Here is a 22,715-nt window from a genome sequence, read left to right on the forward strand (position 1 = left end):
TTCTTCATCGGATAATAAGGTGAGAAAAATTGCATTTATTTAAGTACATTTTGGTGAATTTTCAAAATGTGCATTGATTATGCTGTTGTAAAATAAATTGAGAGAAAATTTGATCTAAATTCTGCGCGTATAAACAGTAAAATTTAATAATTTTATCGTTTTTCAGATGGACAATGAAGCCGCGGGAAATTTCACGGAATCCGGGATAAGATGACGCCGGAAAGTGCTATAGGTGGCCAGATTCAGCATAATCAACACTGCCGTTTGGACAAAAATATATATTTTAATTGTATTGGATTCCATACAAGAAATAAATACGAAATTGCTTCCAGAAATAACTACGAAATTATTTCTTGCAATAGGAACGAAAATATTTCTTGATTGAATTACGAAATTGTTTCCTGTAGTAAGTATGAAATTATTTCTTGCACTAGTTACGAATCGATTTCTTGAAATGTCTCGGAGGGCAATTATCCTTTTTTTTTCTTCGAGGTTTATTGCCCTTCGCGCCCGAGCGTAGGGGCAATAAAAAAAGGGATGATTACCTACCGAGACATTTCAGGAAATCGTTTCGTCGAGGTAAAAGTGAAACGCATCCAATGTAAATTCCCCATAAGCGTTATGGGTCGGAAACAGTTTCTTGAAACCTATACGTAGCGTGTGGAACCGCAACTGGGAGCCTTCGTTTTTCACGGCGACTTATAATGTTTATGGGTGTCTTTTTTATTCACCTCCCTTGGAATGGGAAGGAAAGAAGCATAAAGAGATTTTCTCGACTTGTGACATTCGTGTGTATGTTTGAGAGAAAAACATGGAAGAAGAGTTGGAATGGAGGAGAGAATGAGTGACAAGGAAGGCTGTCTCGAGCATTGTGTTGCCTCCCAAGCATAACTTATGTATAGCGACGAGAGAGAGACGATATGAAATAACTCTTCCTGCAACTCTCGATGCATCTCAACATCAGGGGAGTCACACATCACAAGGTGCTCCAAAAGGCCAGAGAATATAATCTCAAGAGAGCCCAACAATGATTTTATACAGTATGATCAGCATATTCTTCCACTTTTGCTACAATTGCTGGCGTTTGTTGCATGCCTTGATGGCTTCACTTGTCTGTATTTCTCTGTTGGCTCTTCTTTCTCAGGTGAAAGAACTCGTGTCCTTCAACATCATCGTCACACAACTTACATTTTCTACGTGCTTTTTTCTGTACGCTTTCGGCTTGTGGAAAAAAAATCTCCACATATTCTTTTCAATACAGATTGTTACTGCTCAGAAAATTTGTTTACTCGAGAGCAGAGAGATTGTAGAAAGAGAGATGGCGATGGTTCTTTCGCTCCCACCTTACGTGCTCGTGGAGGCATTTAAAAAAGAAACAGTGGGAAATTCACTCACTGGGCGTCCTTTATGTTTCTCCGCTATATTTGTAGTATTTATTTGAATAATTAGATCAAAGTCGAGATTGCCTATGTTGAAAATTAATTATTTCCCCCTTCTGTGTTTCGGGAGAGAGTGAGATATAGAGCAAATTTGACGATTCTCATGGTAAACAGGGCTGGAATTGGTTGTGAAAGTCACATGTCATGTGCATTCTGTTTGATTATATTTTGGGCAAATGTTTATCTTGGTCGAAATTATGGGGCCAAATTGCTAAATCTGGGTAAAATGCCTCAGTTCTAGGTCATGCTGTTGGATTGAGTGATGACATAATGGATTCTGTGCGACTTGTCTTGATAATCTTGAGCGATAACGTGAACGTAAGCATGCAAATAACTTGTTCTAGTTCAATGGATTGAAAGCAAGCGACCTTAACCTTACCTTAGCATCATACTTTATTTTGCTCTTTACTATTTTTAAAACTAAAATACAGACATGGTCAATTGGGTGAAATTCTATCAGGGTCGCAGAAGTGTGTGAGGTTGTGTGCAAGATAGGAAGAAAGCTGGGAAAGAAACTTTCCTGTCAATTAATAAATCGATTGTGTGTTAACATGCTTGTTAATGTTGTTGGCTATAATCTTCCTCATATGGTACCGCCAGATCTCGATGATGTGGCTTTCGGAGAAAAAGAACTGGCAAGAGAATATCCTCATTATTTTTGCACGAGCGAAATATATAGTGGCGCAGAGAATTGTGGAAAAAAGGGTTCACGTTCAGATGGGCTTAGAAAGAAATTTCTCAACATTTAATTGAATGAATTGACAGCATTTCTGTATAACATTAATGGGGATGACTGGAGAATGTACAATCTAATAAGTGTCTGTATTAGACTGTGGGTATTTAATATTAATTGCGCCGTTTTCCGTTTGTGCGCGATTGAAATTTATAATTGATAACTGGATATCGCAGAGATGAGAGGCTAAGTGGTATGTGGAGGCCTACGAGAGAGGTATTTTACTTAATATCTTGTCAATTGGCCGATGGTAGATATAAATAAGGGGCACGTGCGACATGAGACACACTCTCTGCTCACCGCCGATTTTAAAAAGACAATCACGTTCACTTGCGCGTTAGATTTTATTCATTTATATTCAATTTAATTCATCTATGTGGATGACATTTTTTCTCGTTCATCGATCTCCACACACGCTCCATTCAATTTTTCCTCGCTGAATGCACGCGCGTATGAAAATTCACTTTAATTGCTGACGCCATATCGTGGGTCAGCTCTGCTTGTGACTCATTCATTTCTGATGGCAATGATGCCAGCGAGAGAGAGAGAGAGATACTTTAGAATGGATTCTGAAAATGTGCTGCGCCTCCCCATATTTCTGCGCCTTCCAGATTCTTGGAGATCAATCGTCAATGGCATAGATAGCGGCAGGTCGCGAGGGGGGCAGAGAGTGTGTGTGCGAGTGTGTGGCAAACACGTTTGAAGTATGCGGCCAAAATATTTAGAAAATGTGCACAACGAACGGACATGACCACAGTCAATAAAAATGTGTGCAGTTCGCGTTTGAGAATTGAGGTATCAATGTTGGAAATTTTCCATAAATTGTCAATATTTGTGACGTTCTGAAATGGGAGCTCAATCCTCATGATCCGCACTTGATTCAGCCCAGTTTATCATGTATAATTTCATTTAAAATTGCTTCTTTCAACAATATTCCAAGTGCAACAGTCTCTTTTTAGGGTAACAAAGTCACTTACTATTCCCCCTACGATATTTGATGAGATCATGATTTATAAGGCTGTTAATTAAAAATATATCATTTAATTATATTCTCCACTTTTTCACGCTCATGCCGAAATAGTTTCTCATAATGGGGATTAGTGCCTGTCTAAAGCACATTAGAGTGCTCTATTCTGGCGCAGGCTGATTGTAGCATGAATTGTTGAGAAACAATTTTCGGGGGTTCTATAAAAGCTGACCATTAGTGTGAATTAATTTAAAATAATTATCTCAATTCGTAATGAACGTTTGTAAATGTTAAAATTTCACTTATGCTTGGCCGTTGAGTTATTCATAAAGCCATGGGAGCGATAAAGAGCAGTCGTTTCAGCCGTTTTGGCAATTTCTCTCGCCAACCCGCGAATACTTCATGACACATGCAGGAAATGTGATAAGTTGACCCTTGGGAGAGATCATTGGGTTTCAGCAAAGGGGATTTCTGGGAAGACTGAATCACCATTCAGCCGGACGTTTTGAGAGCGATCCTGTTTATTTTCAGGCGAAAGATAAATTATCAAATTTCTCGTGACCGTATTTATGTTGAAAGTCTTATCGCAAGACGCTTTTCTCGGTGCGCGAAGAGAGTGTTGCGCGATGGTCTTGTGCGAAATGAATGTCTCGACTGTGGAATAAATTGCAAAGGCTGTCTCTTCGGGTGTAGGTAGTCTCGCGGGGTGATAAAGTCCGAGTGAATGAGAGACATGTAGAAGTGCATTAAGAGAAGTGCGCCGACAGGCCTCGTGAGCAAATTATAAATAAGGTCGCCGGTGAAATTTGATGGCAATGCAGTGAGCATTGATGGTCGAGGAGAGTTGGTGTGGCGGAAGAGGAGAGGGCGACATGAGAAATCTCTCGCGACATAGGCAGCTGCAACAAGTCCATTGAAGAAAAGAGCTCAAGAGATGGGGGAGAGAGACAATAATCGAAGTGATTGTGGGACACAGACATTCACTGCCAGACAAATAGACAGACAGACGGTCAGACGGATTGGGAGAGACAAGAACGGGCGCGCAAAAAGGGGAAGAAATGGCCAGTGAATGCCGTTGTCTTGGTTAGTCCTTGACTAAGGACGCCCGGCAAAGAGCCCGCGGGGCGTTGCAATTCACTCGATCATGATCTTGAATATGTTGCGCTGGCAAAATGTTGATTGGCTTCTTTTCTGTATCTCTTGCAGGCTGCAATTCTCCAACAGACGGCAGAGTTTGTCTACAATCTGGAACAGGACAAGAGTCGTCTCATGTCTAATGTGTCCTACCTGAGGGAGTTGCTAATCAAGAACAACATCAACCCGGATTTGCCGAGTGTGAGTGTGTCCAGTACAGTCACAACTTCCGCCACGACGTCCACTGTGTCGGGAAAGAAGCGCAAGTTGGACAATGTGATGACAATGCAGACCATCTCGGACTCATCGGATGAGGGGCTGGGTTCCATGTCACCGGAGCCCCTCACCTTTGTCACAGTCATGACGAAACCCAGTGGGGCGATCACAACAACGACATCGGCGTCCGCCGCAACGACAAACAGCATTCTGGCCAAGGAGGTGGTCGAGCTGAAGCACCAGCTGGAGATCGAGCGGCGCCAAAGAATGATGCTGGAGGATCAGATGAGACAGTTGGAGTGCCAGGTGTACCCCGAGCGACTGGGTCGCGAGGAGCGCATCTATCAGCATCAGGAGGTGATTGAGCACACGGACAACCTCCGCATGGACGAGACGGAGCTCCTGGGCGGGCCAGAGGAGGGTGTAGAGGTGATGGAAGAGGAGGAGGAAGAGGAATCCCTGCTGCCCAGTGACTCCATGACGAAGGTCTCCCTGTCGCAATTGACTGAGCTGCACCAGTCGCACGAGCTGCCGGATGTGCAAGTGGTGTCGCTGGACAGTTTGCCGACCACTGGGCAGAATGTGGTTGTGTGTTCCCCTGTGCATGAGATAAACATCGAGGAGTCTCGCGTGGTGTCGCCCAGTCCGGTGGTGGTGGAGTGCAAGAACGAAGTGGAGAAGGTGGAAATTACCACGAAGCAGCGACTGCAGCCCATTCTCGAGGCCGTGATCAAGGCTGAGCCCAAAGTAGAGGTTGAGCGCATCAGCAATTCACCCGTGAGTCTCACCGTGGTGAAATCTGAGGATGCCACATCGTCGTCTGCGGCGCAGTCACGGATGTACCTCACGTCCACGTCGCGGCAGAACCTTGAGACGATCGTGGAGGCGATCAGGCACCTCGAGGGCGATCACTTGTTCGGCGAGACGACTCAGGAGCAACCCACCCAGGAGGCACCGCTCGCTCTCACCACGCACAACAAGCAGCCCGGCCATCTGCAGCCTCATCACGCGCACACCCGCAAGATTCACGTTGACGTGAATCCATTCCTCCACTTCCGGTCGGCCGGCGCGGCCACGGCGCAGCACCTGCAGCAGCAGTGCAGGCCGGGTGTGATCGTGGTGAAGCAAAACTCCTGATCTGGAGGCGTAACAAGTGGGCGCAGGAGTGGGCTTGGACAGGGATTGGCGGCGGTCAGCGGTGATGGTATCGTGTGTGTCGTGGACAAGTTTTGATGCTGAGAGAGGGAGGGAAAGAGAGAGAGAAAGCAGATGAGATATGTGACTAAATAATTTTTAAGGTGAATAACTTCTTTTAGATTTACACTGATAACTACTATCTTATTTTAGATAAAATGTAACGATTAATGCAACAAGATTACACATTCGCATGTGTTTTTAGTCATTACCGTAGAGTCAGATCGTACACAGAAAATGCCCCCTAAATTGTAGGGTGAAAAACAAAGGACTTTTATCATAAAACTACATTCAATGTACCATCGCAAAGCAACAACAAACAGGAATTGTGGTGATTGGAGCATGTCTTTAGATTGCGAGCTAACTTATGAAATCCTATTTTCCTGCTAGTTTTTAACTGTATGTAATCCAAAAGTGCCAAAGTCACTTCACTAAATCTTGCATTCTCTTCTAACGATTTATTTATAAGTTCCTTCTGATATTACTACATTTAGTTTACCTTTTGTAGTCTTGTAAATTCCGTTTATATACTAGTCTTTCTATTCTAAATCCTGAGGTTGCAAACGCCATCTAAAAAGACATTGAAAATCACCAAAATCCCTCCTAAGTTAAATAATATGACATTTTCCTTTCTGTTATTTGTGAATATTTGAAAAAAGAAAAAAAAAATCTATATGACCGTCTCAAAATGTATTCTTAGGTGCAGAAAAGAAGAGCATTGAAATTCCCGGAAACTATTGCTATAACAAAGATGAAATTAAACTCAATTTAATGACAAATTCGTGTCTAGATAGATAAATTTTTGTATTGACGAGAGAAAAAATGATAAAATTAAGGGAAGAAGTACAAGTAAATCAATTTATTAATTAAATTGGCGTGTTCTCGCCTTAAAAGAGAATTTTTAGGCAAATATTTCTTTGTTCCAAACAAGATTTCAAAAAAGGAAGAGAATTTCAAATGTACAAAATTGTGTGAAAAACACTTGATTGATCTTTCGGAGAGGAACATTCCAAAAAATTAATCTACAAATTTCAAAGTACACTCAATGGGGACTTTTAAAATAAATGTTAACACTAATCTTACCAAAATTAAGAAGAATTACAAATTGTGGATGAATAGGAAGTGTGTGGTGCTGTTTCAGTTTCGTGAATTGAGATATTTTCGGTTTTTATGACAAATTAGCAAAATTGATAAACGAAAAAATGATAATCCTAAAACGATGGGAAGCAATAAGTCCGGGAAGAAAATCTGACGGTCAGTTTGTGAGCGAATAAAATCATACTTGAGCATTGAATACATATTTTATAAAGAAAAATTGATTGAAATCAACTAGATAATTTGTTTAGTAAGAACATTTTTGGCGCCATGAATTTTGGATCTCTTAAATTATTAAATTAATTATAATGAATCTCCAGATAAAATGTAGTAAAGTGAGGGTATGAGTTGTGTTTATTCAACGTTACAATAACTATTATACTTTGAAGAAAACGATATGAACAATAATTTACTTTACAAATTAAATAATGTACAAATGTTAAATGGAAACAAAGTGAAATATTTCAAACCTGATAATTAACATTTAATGCAGACGAGAATTAATTCTCTAGTAATATAAACTTTTTTTTAATGTATCCTTTTAATTAAAAGAACAAATGTAAGAATGATGGAACATCTTCTTTTCCCAGCTGTTAACCTTTCCTTCGATTCTGTGTCAAACAAATTGAATTCGATTGCATTCGAATTTAAGATGAATTTCTTATTTCATTTCTTTTGTCACAAGAGAACAAATTTCAGAGGAGAAAAATGAGCATGCAACATATGAAAAACGATGAAGATAGAAAGCAAAATTCGATTTAATAATTTCTATGAAATTTTTCCAATTATTTTACATTAAAAGTGTTTTATTTTTGCTAAAAGTCTGGCAGTGGAATTTGTTTTGTATCCAATAGCAAGAGTTTTACGAAAAAGTTGTGAAGAAATGAAGAGAAATTTGCAAAAAACAAGAACATCTGCAGAAAAAGTATCATAAATAATCGAGACTTACCTGTGTTTATATCATAATGATATGGGAGAAAAGTAAATAATTTGTTTGACATTTTTCCTTACTTTCACTCTTGAAACCCACAAAATGTTCCACTTTGTATATTTTACAATTTACAGAAACAGAAGAAAACCACCTTAAAGACAGTAAACTGAACACAGAACCTATGTTTAGAGAATGATTGAAACTGATTTACAAAATCCGTTTCTGGATTTCTTACACATGCAAATCAAGTACAGTAAAAAAGGTTCTATTGCATATATTTAAAATTTTGTTCCTTCTTTAATTGTAAATATTGATAAATGAGAAGAAAAAAAAAACATTTTAATAAAGAAAATTAAGTAATTCACCTAAAATAATGAAATAATTTTTTGAATTAATAGATGTAACTTCACTGAAAGGAAAAGATTATTAAAAGATTAAGGACTTTTGATATATAACTATTAAAAATATATAGTAATAATGAAAATCTATTTATAATTATTGCTAAAATAGTAATATACTTTTTTGCATATTATTACATAATAATTAAGAAAAAAGCAAGAGAAAATACTAAAAAAAAAAAATGAGGAAATTAGCCAATACTGAATAGAATAAATGCAGTGATTGTAGTCCATAAAGTAAAAAAAAGGAGAGATATGAAAGGAAGAGAGATAACAAATCAGTAAGAATATATTTAATAACAAACAAAAGAGAGTCTATACAAAGGAAATTGGAAATTTAGATAAATTGACAAATTTTTCGAAATCGAATGTATCCAAAGAAATGTGAAAGAAAAGCAAATATTTCAGAGCAAAAAAAGATTATTAATTTATAGTACAATTAGGAAAGAATACAATTCAACGTGTTGACAAGAGATGTAAATGGAGAATTTCCAATTTTCTTCACCCCTCGAGTAAAATATTAAGCTTTCTGCTTTATCTTGCGCTTTGTTGTTTATTTGAAGATGTGAAAAAAAGATAGTTTGATCCTTTTCTTTTCAAAATCATCCCCTTTTGTTGAGACCTATTCGAATCCAGCATATTTATTGACCTTTTGTGATTTACAAAATGTAATAATTTTATTTTAAGTTGAAAGCTATATAAATTTACGTTTTATTGCTATGAATTATTTTTATAAGAATGAGAATATATTGGAAAGGAAGAGAAACATGACGAAATGGTAAATGAACAAAGTGTTTAAGGTATACGCATATTAATTTTAAAAATTAATATCTGTTTAATTTCTTATTATTATTCCACTATTTTTGGGACAGAAAGAAAGAAGATGCGAAAGACGAGAAAATTGCAAAAAATTGTTCTGTTGTAGAGAAAATATTCTTTTTCTTCTTAAGGTTAATTTTGTGAAGCGCTTTATTATGCTTCAATTACAAAATTTGTGGGCTTGTGAATGAAATAAATCTTAAGTGTACCATTATTTTTTTTAAGAAAAAGAACATGCAACATCTTCAGAAATTCTCATTTAACCAGTGTTGTTTTGCAAAAATTGGAAGAATATGTACAAAATAATTTGTAGCCATGTTTCAAAAGTTTATTATAAAAGAAAGTGGGCGAAAGACTTCTTAGAAATGCATATTAATGGAAAAAAGCTATATAAACTCTAATCAGTATTCTATAGAAGAGGACAACACAATGCATAAAGAACTAGGAAGAAGAACGTTTTGCATATTTTTCAGCAATAAATATTTTGAGAACGAAAAGTAACTATATATCCAGTAAAAAAAAAACTCTTCAGAAAATCTTTCAAATCATCAATATTTATAGAGAAAAACAAGAAAACTACAAATAATAAATTAATGAAAACCACATTGTACTACAAACCTTCATTTTTACTACGATATGTTAATTGTAATAAAGTAAATTTAATATTAAATATATCATAAATATACTTAAAATTGGTCGTTTTTATTGAATTTTGACGAATAATCATCTTTCCTCCACTCTCCGCTGGATGTCGCTGTGAGTGTCACACGTGGTTGGAGTGTAAACACCTGTTGCAACGAGAGTGTTGTTTTCCCAGCTGAATTTCACAATTTCCACGGTAAATATCACTATTTTCTGTTAAATTACACATTATCCTTGTATCTAAGCACTGTATTCAACATTTGCACATGCATTCACTGCGATTTTTCCATCAGGAACAGCGAGAAAGCCATTGTTGACAAATTGATTTTGAGATTGCGTCATAAAAGATCTCGTATAATATCTTTTGATTAGAGCAATATTCTTCCGGCAGTGAATGCCTCTTCCTGAGAGGACCCCCTTGGAGGCAACACTCGTGCGGTGGTTAGAATGGGAGAAAATGTTATTGGAAATGCATCTATTGATAACCTTAAGGCGACCCTCTAACGTTGTTTGCGCCGATTTCTCTCGCAATCATTCAGTAATTCTCCTCATTTCAGTTGAAATTGAGCTCTTCCGCTGTGCTGATCAACTTTCGTCATGGGAATCGTGCGATACTACCTGCTAGAGAATCTCGACGTGGCCAAGAAGGAGACGCTCCTGCAACGGCTTCAGAAGGTAAGAATTTCCACTGTGGGATGCTTTCTTGATTCCTAACTGAATGCTTTGGTTTCTAGGTGGAAAAGTCCGTCTGTGATGTGCATCTAGAGAAATGCTACCACGTGGAGACAGCCAAGGGAGTGAAAGTGTCCGAGACTCAGGAGAAGATCCTTCGCTGGCTTCTGAAGCACTCTCAAGAGGAAGATGCATTGACTGGTGTGACAACTCTCTTGAATCCCACTTCAAACTCTGTTCTTATCGAAATTGGGCCACGTTTTAACTTCTCCACGGCTGATTCCACCAACAGCGTTAGCATCTGCGAGAGCGTGGGCTTCGAGGGGATCGTGAAGCGCATTGAAGTCTCCATGCGATATCTAATAGTGGCCCAGAATGCAGGAGTGGACAAGAAAGTGGCTGATTTCGTGGAGTTGCTGGGCGATCGCATGACACAGTGTCAGTACACGGAGAAGAATCTCCCGGTGGAGGACTTCTATGAACAGGTGTTGCTGAAGAAGCCTGAGAACTGGTATCGTGTGCCCGTGCTGGAGCAGGGAATTGCCGCACTGAGAGATGTGAACGCAAAACTGGGATTGGCTTTCGATGAGTGGGATTTGCAGTACTACAGCAATCTCTTTGGCAATGTGCTGAAACGCAATCCCACCAGTGTTGAGCTGTTCGATTGCGCCCAAAGCAACAGTGAGCACTCCAGGCATTGGTTCTTCAAGGGGAAGATGAAGATCGATGGGGAGTTTGTGGACAAGTCACTGATTAAGCTGATTGTGGACACTCAGGAGACCACAAATCCCAACAACACCATTAAGTTCAGTGACAACAGCAGTGCCATCAAGGGATTCAAGCAGAAGGCTCTCCGCCCCACGCAGTTTAGCGGTCCGGGGAAGGTGGAGGTCGTGAACATGGAATCGGATCTCATCTTCACAGCGGAGACGCACAACATGCCGACCGCCGTGGCGCCTTTCAGTGGCGCCACAACTGGCACAGGAGGTAGAATCAGAGATGTTCAGGGCGTGGGCAGGGGCGGATTAACCATTGCCGGGACGGCCGGATACTGCGTCGGGGCTCTCCACATTCCAGACTCCGAGGCTCCGTATGAAGATGACTCCTGGCGCTACCCACCGACATTCTCCAGCCCTCTCAAAATCATCATCGATGCCAGCAACGGCGCTTCGGACTATGGCAACAAGTTCGGTGAGCCTGTGATCTCTGGATTTGCCATTTCCTATGGAATTCGCGACAGTGCTGGCGAGCGCTGCGAATATGTGAAGCCCATCATGTTCAGCGGCGGATTGGGAACGATGGATGCCACGCACACAGACAAGTTCAATCCCGAGAAGAGGAATCTCCTGGCGAAGCTGGGTGGCCCTGTTTATCGCATTGGTGTCGGAGGCGGCGCTGCTAGTTCTGTGGAAGTTCAAGGTGGTCGTGATGCTGCCGAGTTGGACTTCAATGCTGTGCAGCGAGGCGATGCTGAGATGGAGAATAAGCTGAATCGCGTTGTGAGAGCGTGCATTGAGATGGGTGCCAAGAATCCCATCTTGGCGATCCACGATCAGGGCGCTGGCGGCAATGGGAATGTGCTGAAGGAGCTGGTGGAGCCAGGATATGCAGGAGCTGTGATCTTCTCCAAGGAATTCCAACTGGGAGATCCCACAATCACAGCGCTCGAGCTCTGGGGTGCGGAGTATCAGGAAAACAATGCCATTCTCTGTCGCCAAGAGGATAGGCAACTTCTGGAAGACATCTGCTCGAGGGAGAGGTGTCCCATCAATTTTGTGGGTGTGGTGACAGGAAATGGGTATGTGACACTCCTGGAGGAGGAGGCAAACTTCGAGAAGTACCTCGAAAGGCAGTATCTGCCCAAGGAAACAGCTCGTCCCTTCGATCTCCATCTGAAAGATGTTCTCGGCGAGATGCCTCGCAAGGAGTTCACTTTGGATCGTCTGCCCAGGAAATTGACACCTCTTCAGGTGCCGGAGATCAATTTGGAGAAAACTCTGAAGACAGTCTTGGGGATTATGGCGGTGGGCAGCAAGAGATTCCTCACGAACAAAGTGGACAGATGCGTGACTGGCCTGATCGCTCAGCAGCAGTGCGTTGGATCTCTGCACACTCCTTTGGCTGACTTTGCCGTCACGGCGGTGTCGTATTTTGGCCACGAGGGCATCGCCACGTCTATCGGCACGCAGCCGATTAAGGGATTGATTTCACCTCAGGCGGGTGCCAGGATGTCAGTGGCCGAGGCTCTCTCGAATCTCGTGTTTGTGGGAATCTCCGAGCTGGCCGACGTCAAGTGCTCAGGCAACTGGATGTGGGCAGCTAAGCTGCCTGGCGAAGGCCTGAAGCTCTATGAAGCGTGCCAAGCGATGTGTTCCTTCATGAAGGAGCTCAATATCGCTGTTGACGGTGGAAAGGACTCACTCTCGATGGCTGCTCGAGTTGGTGGCGAGACGGTGAAGTCTCCAGGAACTCTCGTCATCTCCACTTATGTCCAGTGTCCGGATATTCGTGTGAAAGTTACGCCGGATCTGAAGATGCCGTCGCGCGGAGGACGCGGAGAATTGGTGTTTGTCAGTGTGGAGAACAAATTCCGCCTGGGAGCCTCCGCCCTAGCGCAGGCGCTGGGTCAACAAGGAGATGACTGTCCAGACGTTCAACGGGCGGATGTGCTGAAGAGGGCCTTCGAGGCTACCCAGAAACTTCTCAAGAAGGGAAAACTTCTCGCTGGTCACGATGTGAGCGATGGTGGTCTGCTCGTGTGCGTCCTGGAGATGGCTTTCGGCGGAATGTGCGGTCTCAACGTGGACATCTCGAGCATTTTCAAAGGCCACAGCCACTCTAACTACATCCCCATATTGTTTGCTGAGGAATGCGGCTGGGTTCTGGAAGTGGAGAGTCAGCATTTCACTGAAGTCATCCAAACGTTCGCTTCTGAGGATGTTCCAGTCTTCCACATCGGTTCTTCCCTGGGCAGTGGCATTAAGTCGCCCGTCAGGATTCAATGCCAAGGCAAAGTGCTGCTGGACGTTGAACTTCTGCAGCTGTTTAAGCAATGGGAAGCCACAAGTTTTGCCCTGGAAAAGCTTCAGATGAACGAGGAGTGTGCCAAGGAGGAGTTTGAGAGTCTCTCTCGCCGTAAAGTCTTGAAGTACTCGTGCACTTACAATCCGGATGAAGTTATCCTCCCACGAGAACCTGCTGCTGCCATCCGCGTGGCTGTGATCCGCGAGGAGGGCACCAATGGTGACAGGGAGATGATTTCCTCTCTCTATGCGGCCAAGTTTGAAGTCCACGACGTTGCCATGACGGATCTCCTGGCGAAGAAGGTCACTCTGGATGCCTACAGAGGTGTAGTGTTCCCAGGAGGCTTCAGCTATGCCGATACTCTGGGTTCTGCTAAAGGATGGGCCGCCACGATTCTCTTCAGTGACGTCCTAAGACCCCAATTCGACCAGTTCAGGCGGCGGAAGGACACTTTCTCTCTCGGTGTGTGCAACGGATGCCAGCTCATGAGTCTCATCGGCTGGGTGGGCAATCCCAGAGAGACCAAGGAGAGTGCTTTTGACGTTCCCGATGTGGCTCTTCTCCACAATCGCTCGGAGCGCTACGAGTGCCGCTGGTCGACAGTCAGGATTGCTCACGACACCAATTCTGTTCTCCTGAAGCGCATGAGGGGATCCGTGATGGGATGCTGGATTGCGCACGGCGAGGGACGCTTCTCCTTCCGCACCAGGGCCGTGCTGGAGGGCCTGAAGAGCAGACAGAGCGTCGCTATGCACTACGTGGACGACGATCACAAGCCTACGGAAGTTTACCCCATGAATCCCAATGGCAGCACTGAAGGCGTAGCTGGGATTACGTCGGAGGACGGAAGGCATCTCGCGCTTATGCCTCATCCGGAGAGGTGCAGCATTTTGTGGCAGTGGCCATACGTTCCGCATGACTTCAAGCACAAGAACTCTCCGTGGCAGACGATGTTCGACGAGGCATTCCTCTGGTGCTCATCCAATTGAGCTTATTTGGCCATATATTTTTTGATATTCTATGCATGCATTTATATATATTTTTACTGGAATAAAATTGTGAAATATTTTCGAGCACATTTGGTGTCGTTATGTATTAACGGAGAAATGTGGGGTTTAAACTACAAACTTTCGATCAGCTGATTTCGACGAGCGCCACTGCTAGAATCGAATAGGAAGCCTAGAATGTAGACAAAGTGTTTATTTTTGTGTCTGGCTGGTGAAAAATCCAAGATTTTGCTAGGATGTCTGACTTTCGGGATCACAAAATGTTCCAAAAGAAGAGAAAATTGACTGACGAAGAGCTTAGAAAGTGAGTTTGTTGCATACACTTGAGAATATGTTCACATCGTCTTTGTATTCATTCAGGCTCGCTATTGAAGAGTTGAACCTTGAGCTGGTGAAGGCGTCAGCAAGAGCGGAAATTATAGGAGCTTCTGGGTGGAAACCGTGTCCGCTGAAGAAGACCAACAAGAGATTTCTTCAATCCACCCTAAAGTCCGCCGTCCGCCACAACGACAGGGAGAGGGAGAAAAGTCTGAGAGCCAGTTCGGATAAATTGAGTCGCCTGGAGAGGAGACAGAAACAAACCCACCGCGAAGGATCATCCAGGGAAAAAACCACAAGAAAGTCCGGCAAGTTTGGTGAGCGGAAGCATGAGTTCCGGAAGCCTGATAAGAAGGAGAAAGAGTCCCCGGAGAAAATAAAGGGCGGATAAGCGTAAAAGGCAGTTGCTTTATTAGTAACACAAAGCAGATTAATCCTATCCTAGATTTGTAGGTTAGTTGTCCAGAGTATTGTGGTCCCTCAAGGTGATTACGCGGAGTGGGACTGGGTCTCGATTGGCAACTTTGGCAGTGACATTTGGATGAAAGCACTTGTAGTAGATGATCTGGAAGGTGATGCCCAGGAGAAACAGCCCAATCACCGCCCCCACGAAGAGATAGAATAAGTAGATGGGCATCAGCTTCCAGTCGGCATAGAAGAAGTATGTAATTAGACAGGCCAAGTTCTCCACGAAGCAGATGGAGTAGAAAGTGACATATCTGTAGCGCGTTGGGCCCTCTTTCACGGAAATCAGGTGGAAAAGGAAGATCGTTCCGATGGTAAGTGAGAGGAGAAATTTGGTGAAGAAGTTGTAGTTGCACAGATTGAGATTCCTGCGATCAGAGACGAAGATGTACAGTCCAAAGAGGAGGACATGGATGATGCAACAGAGCAGTGTCCAGAGAGGTCCAATGCTGGCAAGGAGGGCGATTGCCAGGATCCTTGCCACTGACATGGAGAGATTCCAGATGATGTGGAAGACTTGGCCGATGAATTTGATGTGCTTCTTTGTCGGTGTGGCCAATCTCAGGCACTTTTGGTGAGAACTCAGCGTGTAGGCCATGCTGAAGATGCAACTGACGAGGAGACATCCCTGCCACGGCGTCAGAGCCTCCTCGCCTGAGAGGTAAATGGCAATTTGGAGGACTTTCTGAGGCGCAGCCTCAAGGAAGCAGTCGAACAAGCGCAAGAAAGTCTCATCGCTCTCGGCCTGCACCAGGTTCCTGTAGTATCTCGTTGCTCTCTCCTTCTGGTTCCTCTCAGTAGCCAGATAGTATTTCAGAGAGTAAACAGTCGTTTCCCAGTAGCTAAAAATAGAAATATTTTCTTCCATTTTCTTGACCTCCAAATTACAGAGTAGCAAACTGACCGTAAAATGTTGAGAAAAACACTCCAAACAGCGTTGGAACAGCAGTCTTTTCGTGTCCTGTGTAGAGATTCATCCTTGGCCCTCCTGTAGAGACAAACAAGAAATGATTTAGTGAGGAATTTCACTTCCGGAAACACGTTTTAAGGCTCATACACTTCGCAACTGATGAAGAGGGTCAGAAACCACGGGATTATCCAGCAGGCTAGTGTGTAGATCATGTAATTAGAGTTGCCCCGCTGATAATACTGGATGGAGACGTAAATTGTGACGCCAAAAGACACCACCCGCATAATAATCGAGATGCAATTGTATAAAATATCGCATGGATGGACCTTTTCTCTCTCTGTCGCTGAGTCATCTCGGATATCCGGAGGAATCTTGAGGGGGAAGCGAGAAGACACATAGGAAGCGTCAAATTCATTCATATCCGAGGCGTTTGGGGAAGCAATTGCACTGGGAAATTAACTAAAAAGGGTGAAAAGGGGTAAAAAGAAATGCAAGAAGAGGCGCGTTTTTCGCGAACTGATTGTTACGTCACTCTTTCTGACGTTTCGCTTTGTTCCGCACTTTCGTCGAAGCCGTGCTGAGAGGGAATTGTTGAATTACGCACTTCGCTTTATTTTTCTGACTTTACGCGCTTTCGGTGATTTATTATCATTGTAGAATCATCAGGAATGTTTACTCTTCAATCTCAGGTAAAATCTGCATGAGAAAATTGGCTGGATTCATTTGTAAGAGCAATGTTTGTTAATAGAGGTTATGTCTCTAGGTCTGGAGGACCCTAAGCAAGGGACGAATCAGCCAAATTGCAGGATGTCGCTTGTTCAGCAATGAAAAGCAACAGAATTTCGAGAAAAGTAAGTCTATTTCTTGTTCTGAAACACTCCACTGATAGATATTTCAGGAATAACAAGGGTTTCTTTTGTCCTTTTGCAGCTGTGAACAATGTTACGCTCTTGGGTCGTGTGGGAGTCGAGCCTCAGTTGAGAGGAAATGAGGAGCATCCTGTCGTTACATTCTCTCTGGCCACTCACGTAGGCTACAAGTAATTCCCCTAAATTAACCATATTTTCGCAAGATCTCATATGATTCTTATTGCAGAAACGAATCTGGAGACTGGACTCAGAAGACAGACTGGCACAGAGTGGTCGTCTTCAAGCCACAACTCAGGGAATCCGTGATGAACTACCTCCGTCGTGGGCAGAGAGCGCTGGTGCAGGGAAAGATCAACTATGGCGAGATAACAGACCAGGAGGGGAAGCAGCGCATCAGCACCAGTATCATCGCGGACGATGTGATCTTCATCAATCAGTCAGGAAAGTAGATATAAGCAGAGTCATGTACAATAAAGTCTTGCATTTTTCCTATTAAAATCCTTTATGTTTTACTCTGGCTTCGAGTGGTCGAAATTTGTACGAGTGGCGCCTAGAATGCTAGAAAAGTGGTCGTGCGAAAATCCGCAGTGGTGCCAACTGGTGTGTGGACAAGGTGCTAGAAATAGAGTGAAGAACTTGTGCGGCGGAGGAAGATATTTTCTCGTGAGAAAAGAGTGAGAAAAAGTGCGTCCGAAAGTCAAAAATCTCTGATTTTCCACTGTAAAATGGAACTCAATAGAAGCGTGCTCAGTTCAAAGGTACTCCTGTGTGACATCGAGGGCACCACCTCGTCCATTGACTTCGTAAAAGTAAGTGCAGCATTTTCCGTCTCCCATTGTGACTGTCCCGAAGGGCGATGAAAAAAGTGAGCCATGCGACCGGCATTCCTCGCATTTATGGCATTTTTCACACATTCCCTGACTGAATGCGTGTGAAAAAGCATTTCTGCACGCCGTAGTTGCACCGGGGGTGCTTTTTCCGCGATCCACGGACGTACTATCAGTGGAAAATGCGGGGAAAATTGAGGATGAAAAGCGCGAGTCTCAACTTGGGCGTTCAAGAGTGGAACTTCCCAATCCAAAATGGTCGAACTTTTTGTCTATTTCGTGTCTGGCGTTTCGTGGAAAATTTTCGCATTCATCTCTATCCGCACCGCCCTTGCGCCTCCTCACTGTGTCGGCTGTCCGCAGAGAATGCCTCCGTGTGCTGATCTCGGCGCCCCCCGCGGCGTCTGCCTGGGCTGCCGGGCTGCGTCGCCGGGATGCTGGGAAGGGGGAAAAGTCGCGAAAATGGAGAAAGTGGCGTCGTGTGACACGTCTCCTGGGGTGGCAATAAGGTATCCGCTGGTGGGACAGGTCAGGGACACTGACGAGCGGGCGCCGCTTCCTTGTGTCAGCTCGGGCGAGTGGGGCGAGGAGAGAAAGTGCCTCGGAGTCACACGCAGTGGCAGTGACAGGAAAATTCAGCAATGCGCGATAAAGATGGATTCTGCGGTTTTCTCCGGTCAACCACTGTGTTGTGGGGAGGAAAACAAAAGCTCCGATAGCTGCCCAAGGTTTCGCTGGTGCGGGATTCCGGAGTGTTGCTGGGTCAAGAAATTCGTATTCGCGTTTCCTTCTCTTTTTTCCCGACACTCCGCTCTTCGTTATTCACCATTCTTCTTTGGGTGCATCTTTGTTGGCGAATAAATATTGCGAAAAAACCAGTTTCTAGCCGAGATATAAATAAAACCCATATTCCTGAGCTCATTCGCTTCATTTTCATTTATGACAAAGGAGAAAAAAAGGAACACTGTCAGAAGACACACACGGCAATTGCAGCGAAAATGGTGCGAGAGAAGAAGATGGAGAGGAGAAATAGCAAAACGTCCCCCGCGTTTTTTTCTTCATGCCTCAAACTCGTGTGCTGAAAAGCTTCTCCGAGGAGCTGAGCGAAAGCCATTGGCCAAAAGAGGTTCGTCTTTTTGCCAAAGTCAGTGTCTTCTGGGCTCTCGCTTTGCGGCGTGATTCTGGATTGTGCCACCCTTTCAGGGTCGTCGCGGGGCGGATTGGGAAGAGAGAGAGATGATTGTGTGTGGAAAAATAGGCTCAAGGCGATGGCAAAATGAGGGGCATTCCTTGGGAGAGCCACACAAATTCACTGGTTGGGGGTTCTTGACCTCTGCTCACACACCAAAATATTTGCAGTCTACGCCTCGGAGGCCTTGTTTTCAGCACTGGCATTTGCCGTCTGACTTGATGAAATTCAGGAACTCTGCGGACGCTTGCAAGCATCTGGAGAAACAGTGGATGAAGAACACTTATTTGCATTTCATTATGTTAGGCAGACGAGGTTATACACAAGAGACGTACTTATCTGCTATTTGTAAACACAGCCACGCAGAACTACCCTTTCTTGGCTAGAACAGCGGAACTTTAAAATGGGAAACAGGAAAGCAATTTGGCAAATTAATCTCAATTATGTCATCAAGGTGAAGAGCTCAAATTTCCTGGATACAAATTCTAGGCTTGCCGGATTCTGTTCGACAAATTAAATATTTCCGAACAATTAAGAGCATTTCTGATGTGAAAAATTTAGGACATTTGAAGAAGATGGAATTTCAAAGTCTGTATGTAATTTTTAAGCTATTCTTTGTGGATCAAATAACATGTGGCTTTTCCCCATAGCATTAAGCCTTGGCGTTGTAACAAGATAGATATTCAATTACATATTAAAATAAATGAGCCGACTCGTGGATGAGATTTTCATTGAATTACCGCTCTGATAGGAATTCTTACTTAACAAACATGAGTGCAAATGAACCTTATAACCATCAAATATTGCTGCCAGTTATTCTCACCTTTTAGGATATGTAAAAATAACACACAAGTTTGCAGATTGAGTGCATTGAAAAGCAACATTTTATTGATATTCAAGAACTGCACAAGACCAGACGAGCTTAACAAAAGACTCGATGGAGTCGCAAAATTGTTGCTACCTTTGGAAGGAAGAGAGAAAGACGCACTCGGAAGAGAAGTGGTTGAGAAAGCTGTGTCAGATGTAAATGAAGTTGGAGTGTAGAAAAGCGAATTCCCCATAACACATTTACCCTACAAGACTAATCCCTATTGTCCCATTGTTCCTCCCTGTTCGTCAGTCGGATGACGAAGGAAGTGACCTTTTTCTAAATGGCAATTCTTTTCCACCACGCAGGAGACTCTCTTCCCCTATGCACTGAAGAACGTGGAGAAGTTCCTGCAGGACAACTGGGATCGGGATGATGTGAAGGAAGCCGTGGTGGAGCTACGGAAGCTGGCGGAGAAGGATGCTGAGGAGAAGACCGAGGGTGCTGTGCTTGTCCTGGGCGACGATGAGGACAAAGCCAAAGTGCAGGAGTCTGTGGTGAAGAGCGTGGAGTGGCTTATGGGGAATGACAGGAAGGTGACGCCCCTGAAAGCGCTGCAGGGATTGATCTGGGAGGCTGGCTACAAGGATGGATCCATCAAGAGCCAGTGAGTATTGATATTTATGCCGGAGGTTCAAGTATCGGGTAAACATTTGAATGGCTTGAGCAACAATTGACATGCTTCGCTTTCGCAGTGTCTATGATGATGTGCCCAAGGCTTTCGAGAACTGGACCAAGACTGGCCACAAGATCTTCATCTACTCCAGCGGCAGCGTCATGGCACAGAAGCTGCTCTTCGGCAATACATCGGCGGGCGATCTGATGTCCCATTTGTCTGGGTACTTCGACACGAAGATCGGTGCTAAGCAGGATAAGGAGAGCTATGAAGCCATCGCAAAGGAGGTGGAATGCGTCGCCGGGGAGATTCTCTTCCTCACTGATGTGGTGAAGGAGGCCAAAGCAGCTCAAGAAGCTGGAATGAATGTTGTGATTGTGAATAGGCCAGGGAATGCAGCACTGACCGATGAGGAGAAGAAGGAATTTGCTGTTGTTGACAACTTTGAGGCTCTCCCTTTGGAAGAAGTGACGACAGGCAAGAGGAAGATCCCGGAAGAGGAGGCAAAGCAGGTACAACGCAAGAAGAGATCTAAATAAATAGCATTTCTTGTTGAATATTGTCTTGATTTATGCTACTTTTACAGAAATTGGGATAGCTTTTGAGTCAACGTGATCTCGTGTGCTCAGGCTATGGAGAAGAGACTGAAATTAGCTATCTTAGAAGTGAGTTTCACTAAGAGATTTTTTGTTTGCCTCCGCAGGAAACCACAAAACCAGCGAAAGTGGCTAAATTGGAGACGGACGTGGCGGACGCAGCTGAAAAGCCGGAGCAAGTGAGTGACGAGAAGACTGACGATGAACCCAAATGTGACACTGCCGTTGTGGATAAAATTGAAATTGAAAGGACTGATGATGAGAAAACTGAGAAAGAGACTGAGTCGAAAGCTGAGGATAAGGAGGAGAAGATGGAGACGGACGAGAGTGAGGAAGTGAAGGATAAAGTGGAGGATGCTGAGGAGGCTGCCAAGGTTGAGGAGAAGAAGGAGGAGGCTGAGCAGATGGAAGTGGACGGGAAGGGAACGACTGTGGCTGCTGAGGTCGAGTCCGTTGCGGCTGTAGTGGCAGAGGTGAAAGAGCCTGCAGCTGCACCCACCACAGAAGAAGCTCCTGCCGAAGAGAAGAAGAAAGAAGAAGAGGTAGTGAATGGCAAGAGTGTCGAAGGCGAGAAGGTCGAGGAGGTGGCAGCTGAGGAGGAAAAGAAGGAGACTCCTGTCGAAGAGGAGAAGAAGGAGAAAGTGGTGGAGACAGAAAAAGTGGTAGAGAGCACAAATGGTGACGCTGTGGACGCCGCGCCCGCCGAGGAGGTGAATGGCGGCAACAAAGCCGCAGAGGTGGCTGAGGAGAAGGCCGAGAATGGCAAAGATGAGGTGAAGAATGGCCACAATGAAAATGCCGATAGTGTGGTCGCGGCAACGGCGGAGGTGACAGCGGACTCGACAGCATCGCCAGCGTCCGGCGCAAGTGATCAGGCGACGAGCAGCGAGGTCATTGTGAAGAAATGCGTTGAGCCGATGGTGAAGTCCCCCGTGGCTCAGCCCGTGGAGGCAGCAGAATCGTAAATGCCTGCCGAAATAGACGATATTTTCCACGCACGTAACGCAACTCTTCAAAACATATTTCTCTATAATTAGTAGTTTTTTTTTATTCAATGTTCTTGTGTTAACTTTCACAAACTGTTTCATGTCTTTTAGTTAGAATGATATTGAATTCACAAAAAGCAGTATTTAAGAAGACGAACTTGATAAGGATAAGAGTGATAAATGTTTAATGTAGTATCATTTTTGTTTTGTGTAAGAAATTTAGAATCTGTTTTCCATATTTGACACACGTTAAATTCTTGCGAAAAAGGCATAAAATTTATTTTGGATATTAGAGAGAATCTCAGAGAAATTTAATCTTGTATCATTTTATTCAGAATATAAATATATTGTAAGGATTTTATTTGCTAAGTGTTGAGAAGGTTATAAGATAAATACGAAAAATATTTCTCGACTGTTTCCATGACCATCTCTGAAAAATGAAGAAAAAAAAGAAACAAGATGATATAAGAAGAAAAACATATTCGAAGACGAAAATTCTGTAGTATTTAAAGAGAAAAAAATAGCTATAAAAAGAGATATTGAACGTAAGAATGACTTTTGACTGATTTTTTGGCCCTTTTTTGTAATAATTATATAAAGACTACAGTGACTGGCATGAATATTAGCTCAATAAGAAACATGAATTTATTTTATAAGATAAAGACAACCTCTTCATGTTTGGCCATTGCATAAAGACTGCGAATGATTTTTCAATATTTATTGTTTCAAATGTAAATGGAGTAGAGAATGCGGGTGAACATAAAAGAAAACTGCCAATAGTCATGGAAAGAAGTATGATA

The 22,715-nt window shown here is 43.4% G+C and overlaps 6 protein-coding genes across 6 annotated transcripts in view; 5 read left to right on the top strand and 1 right to left on the bottom strand.

Annotated features, from left to right (window-relative positions):
• LOC132262994 (transcription factor AP-4) overlaps positions 1–8,982 on the top strand; it is a 39,989-nt gene extending 31,007 nt beyond the window's left edge. The window contains exon 3 of the mRNA XM_059762526.1: positions 4,346–8,982. Coding sequence (XP_059618509.1) covers positions 4,346–5,626 — 1,281 coding nt within the window. The 3' untranslated portion in view covers positions 5,627–8,982. The remainder of the gene's footprint in view (positions 1–4,345) is intronic.
• Positions 8,983–9,688: 706 nt separating this feature from the next.
• LOC132262993 (phosphoribosylformylglycinamidine synthase) lies at positions 9,689–14,342 on the top strand. Its single transcript, XM_059762525.1, has 3 exons — positions 9,689–9,764; positions 10,126–10,243; positions 10,303–14,342. The coding sequence occupies exons 2-3, from the start codon at positions 10,166–10,168 to the stop codon at positions 14,251–14,253; spliced, it is 4,029 nt and encodes a 1,342-aa protein (XP_059618508.1). The 5' UTR covers positions 9,689–9,764; positions 10,126–10,165; the 3' UTR covers positions 14,254–14,342.
• A 64-nt stretch (positions 14,343–14,406) lies between these two features.
• Positions 14,407–15,004, top strand: LOC132262998 (protein POLR1D-like). Its single transcript, XM_059762529.1, has 2 exons — positions 14,407–14,575; positions 14,632–15,004. The coding sequence occupies exons 1-2, from the start codon at positions 14,508–14,510 to the stop codon at positions 14,978–14,980; spliced, it is 417 nt and encodes a 138-aa protein (XP_059618512.1). The 5' UTR covers positions 14,407–14,507; the 3' UTR covers positions 14,981–15,004.
• LOC132262995 (XK-related protein 6) lies at positions 14,979–16,493 on the bottom strand. Its single transcript, XM_059762527.1, has 3 exons — positions 16,112–16,493; positions 15,959–16,042; positions 14,979–15,896 (listed from the first exon to the last, which is right to left on the bottom strand). Exons 1-3 carry the CDS (start codon positions 16,381–16,383, stop codon positions 15,044–15,046), a joined length of 1,209 nt encoding a protein of 402 aa, XP_059618510.1. The 5' UTR covers positions 16,384–16,493; the 3' UTR covers positions 14,979–15,043.
• Positions 16,494–16,525: 32 nt separating this feature from the next.
• LOC132262996 (single-stranded DNA-binding protein, mitochondrial) lies at positions 16,526–17,288 on the top strand. Its single transcript, XM_059762528.1, has 4 exons — positions 16,526–16,653; positions 16,728–16,815; positions 16,895–17,003; positions 17,060–17,288. The coding sequence occupies exons 1-4, from the start codon at positions 16,633–16,635 to the stop codon at positions 17,280–17,282; spliced, it is 441 nt and encodes a 146-aa protein (XP_059618511.1). The 5' UTR covers positions 16,526–16,632; the 3' UTR covers positions 17,283–17,288.
• Positions 17,289–17,436: 148 nt separating this feature from the next.
• LOC132263205 (enolase-phosphatase E1) lies at positions 17,437–22,614 on the top strand. The gene is made up of 4 exons (XM_059762858.1): positions 17,437–17,642; positions 20,026–20,324; positions 20,413–20,845; positions 21,037–22,614. The coding sequence occupies exons 1-4, from the start codon at positions 17,559–17,561 to the stop codon at positions 21,892–21,894; spliced, it is 1,674 nt and encodes a 557-aa protein (XP_059618841.1). The 5' UTR covers positions 17,437–17,558; the 3' UTR covers positions 21,895–22,614.
• Positions 22,615–22,715: the final 101 nt, after the last annotated feature.

This window comes from Phlebotomus argentipes, unplaced genomic scaffold (genome assembly GCF_947086385.1).
Source record: "Phlebotomus argentipes unplaced genomic scaffold, Phlebotomus argentipes genome assembly contig_15, whole genome shotgun sequence".
NCBI classification, from domain to species: Eukaryota; Metazoa; Arthropoda; class Insecta; order Diptera; family Psychodidae; genus Phlebotomus; species Phlebotomus argentipes.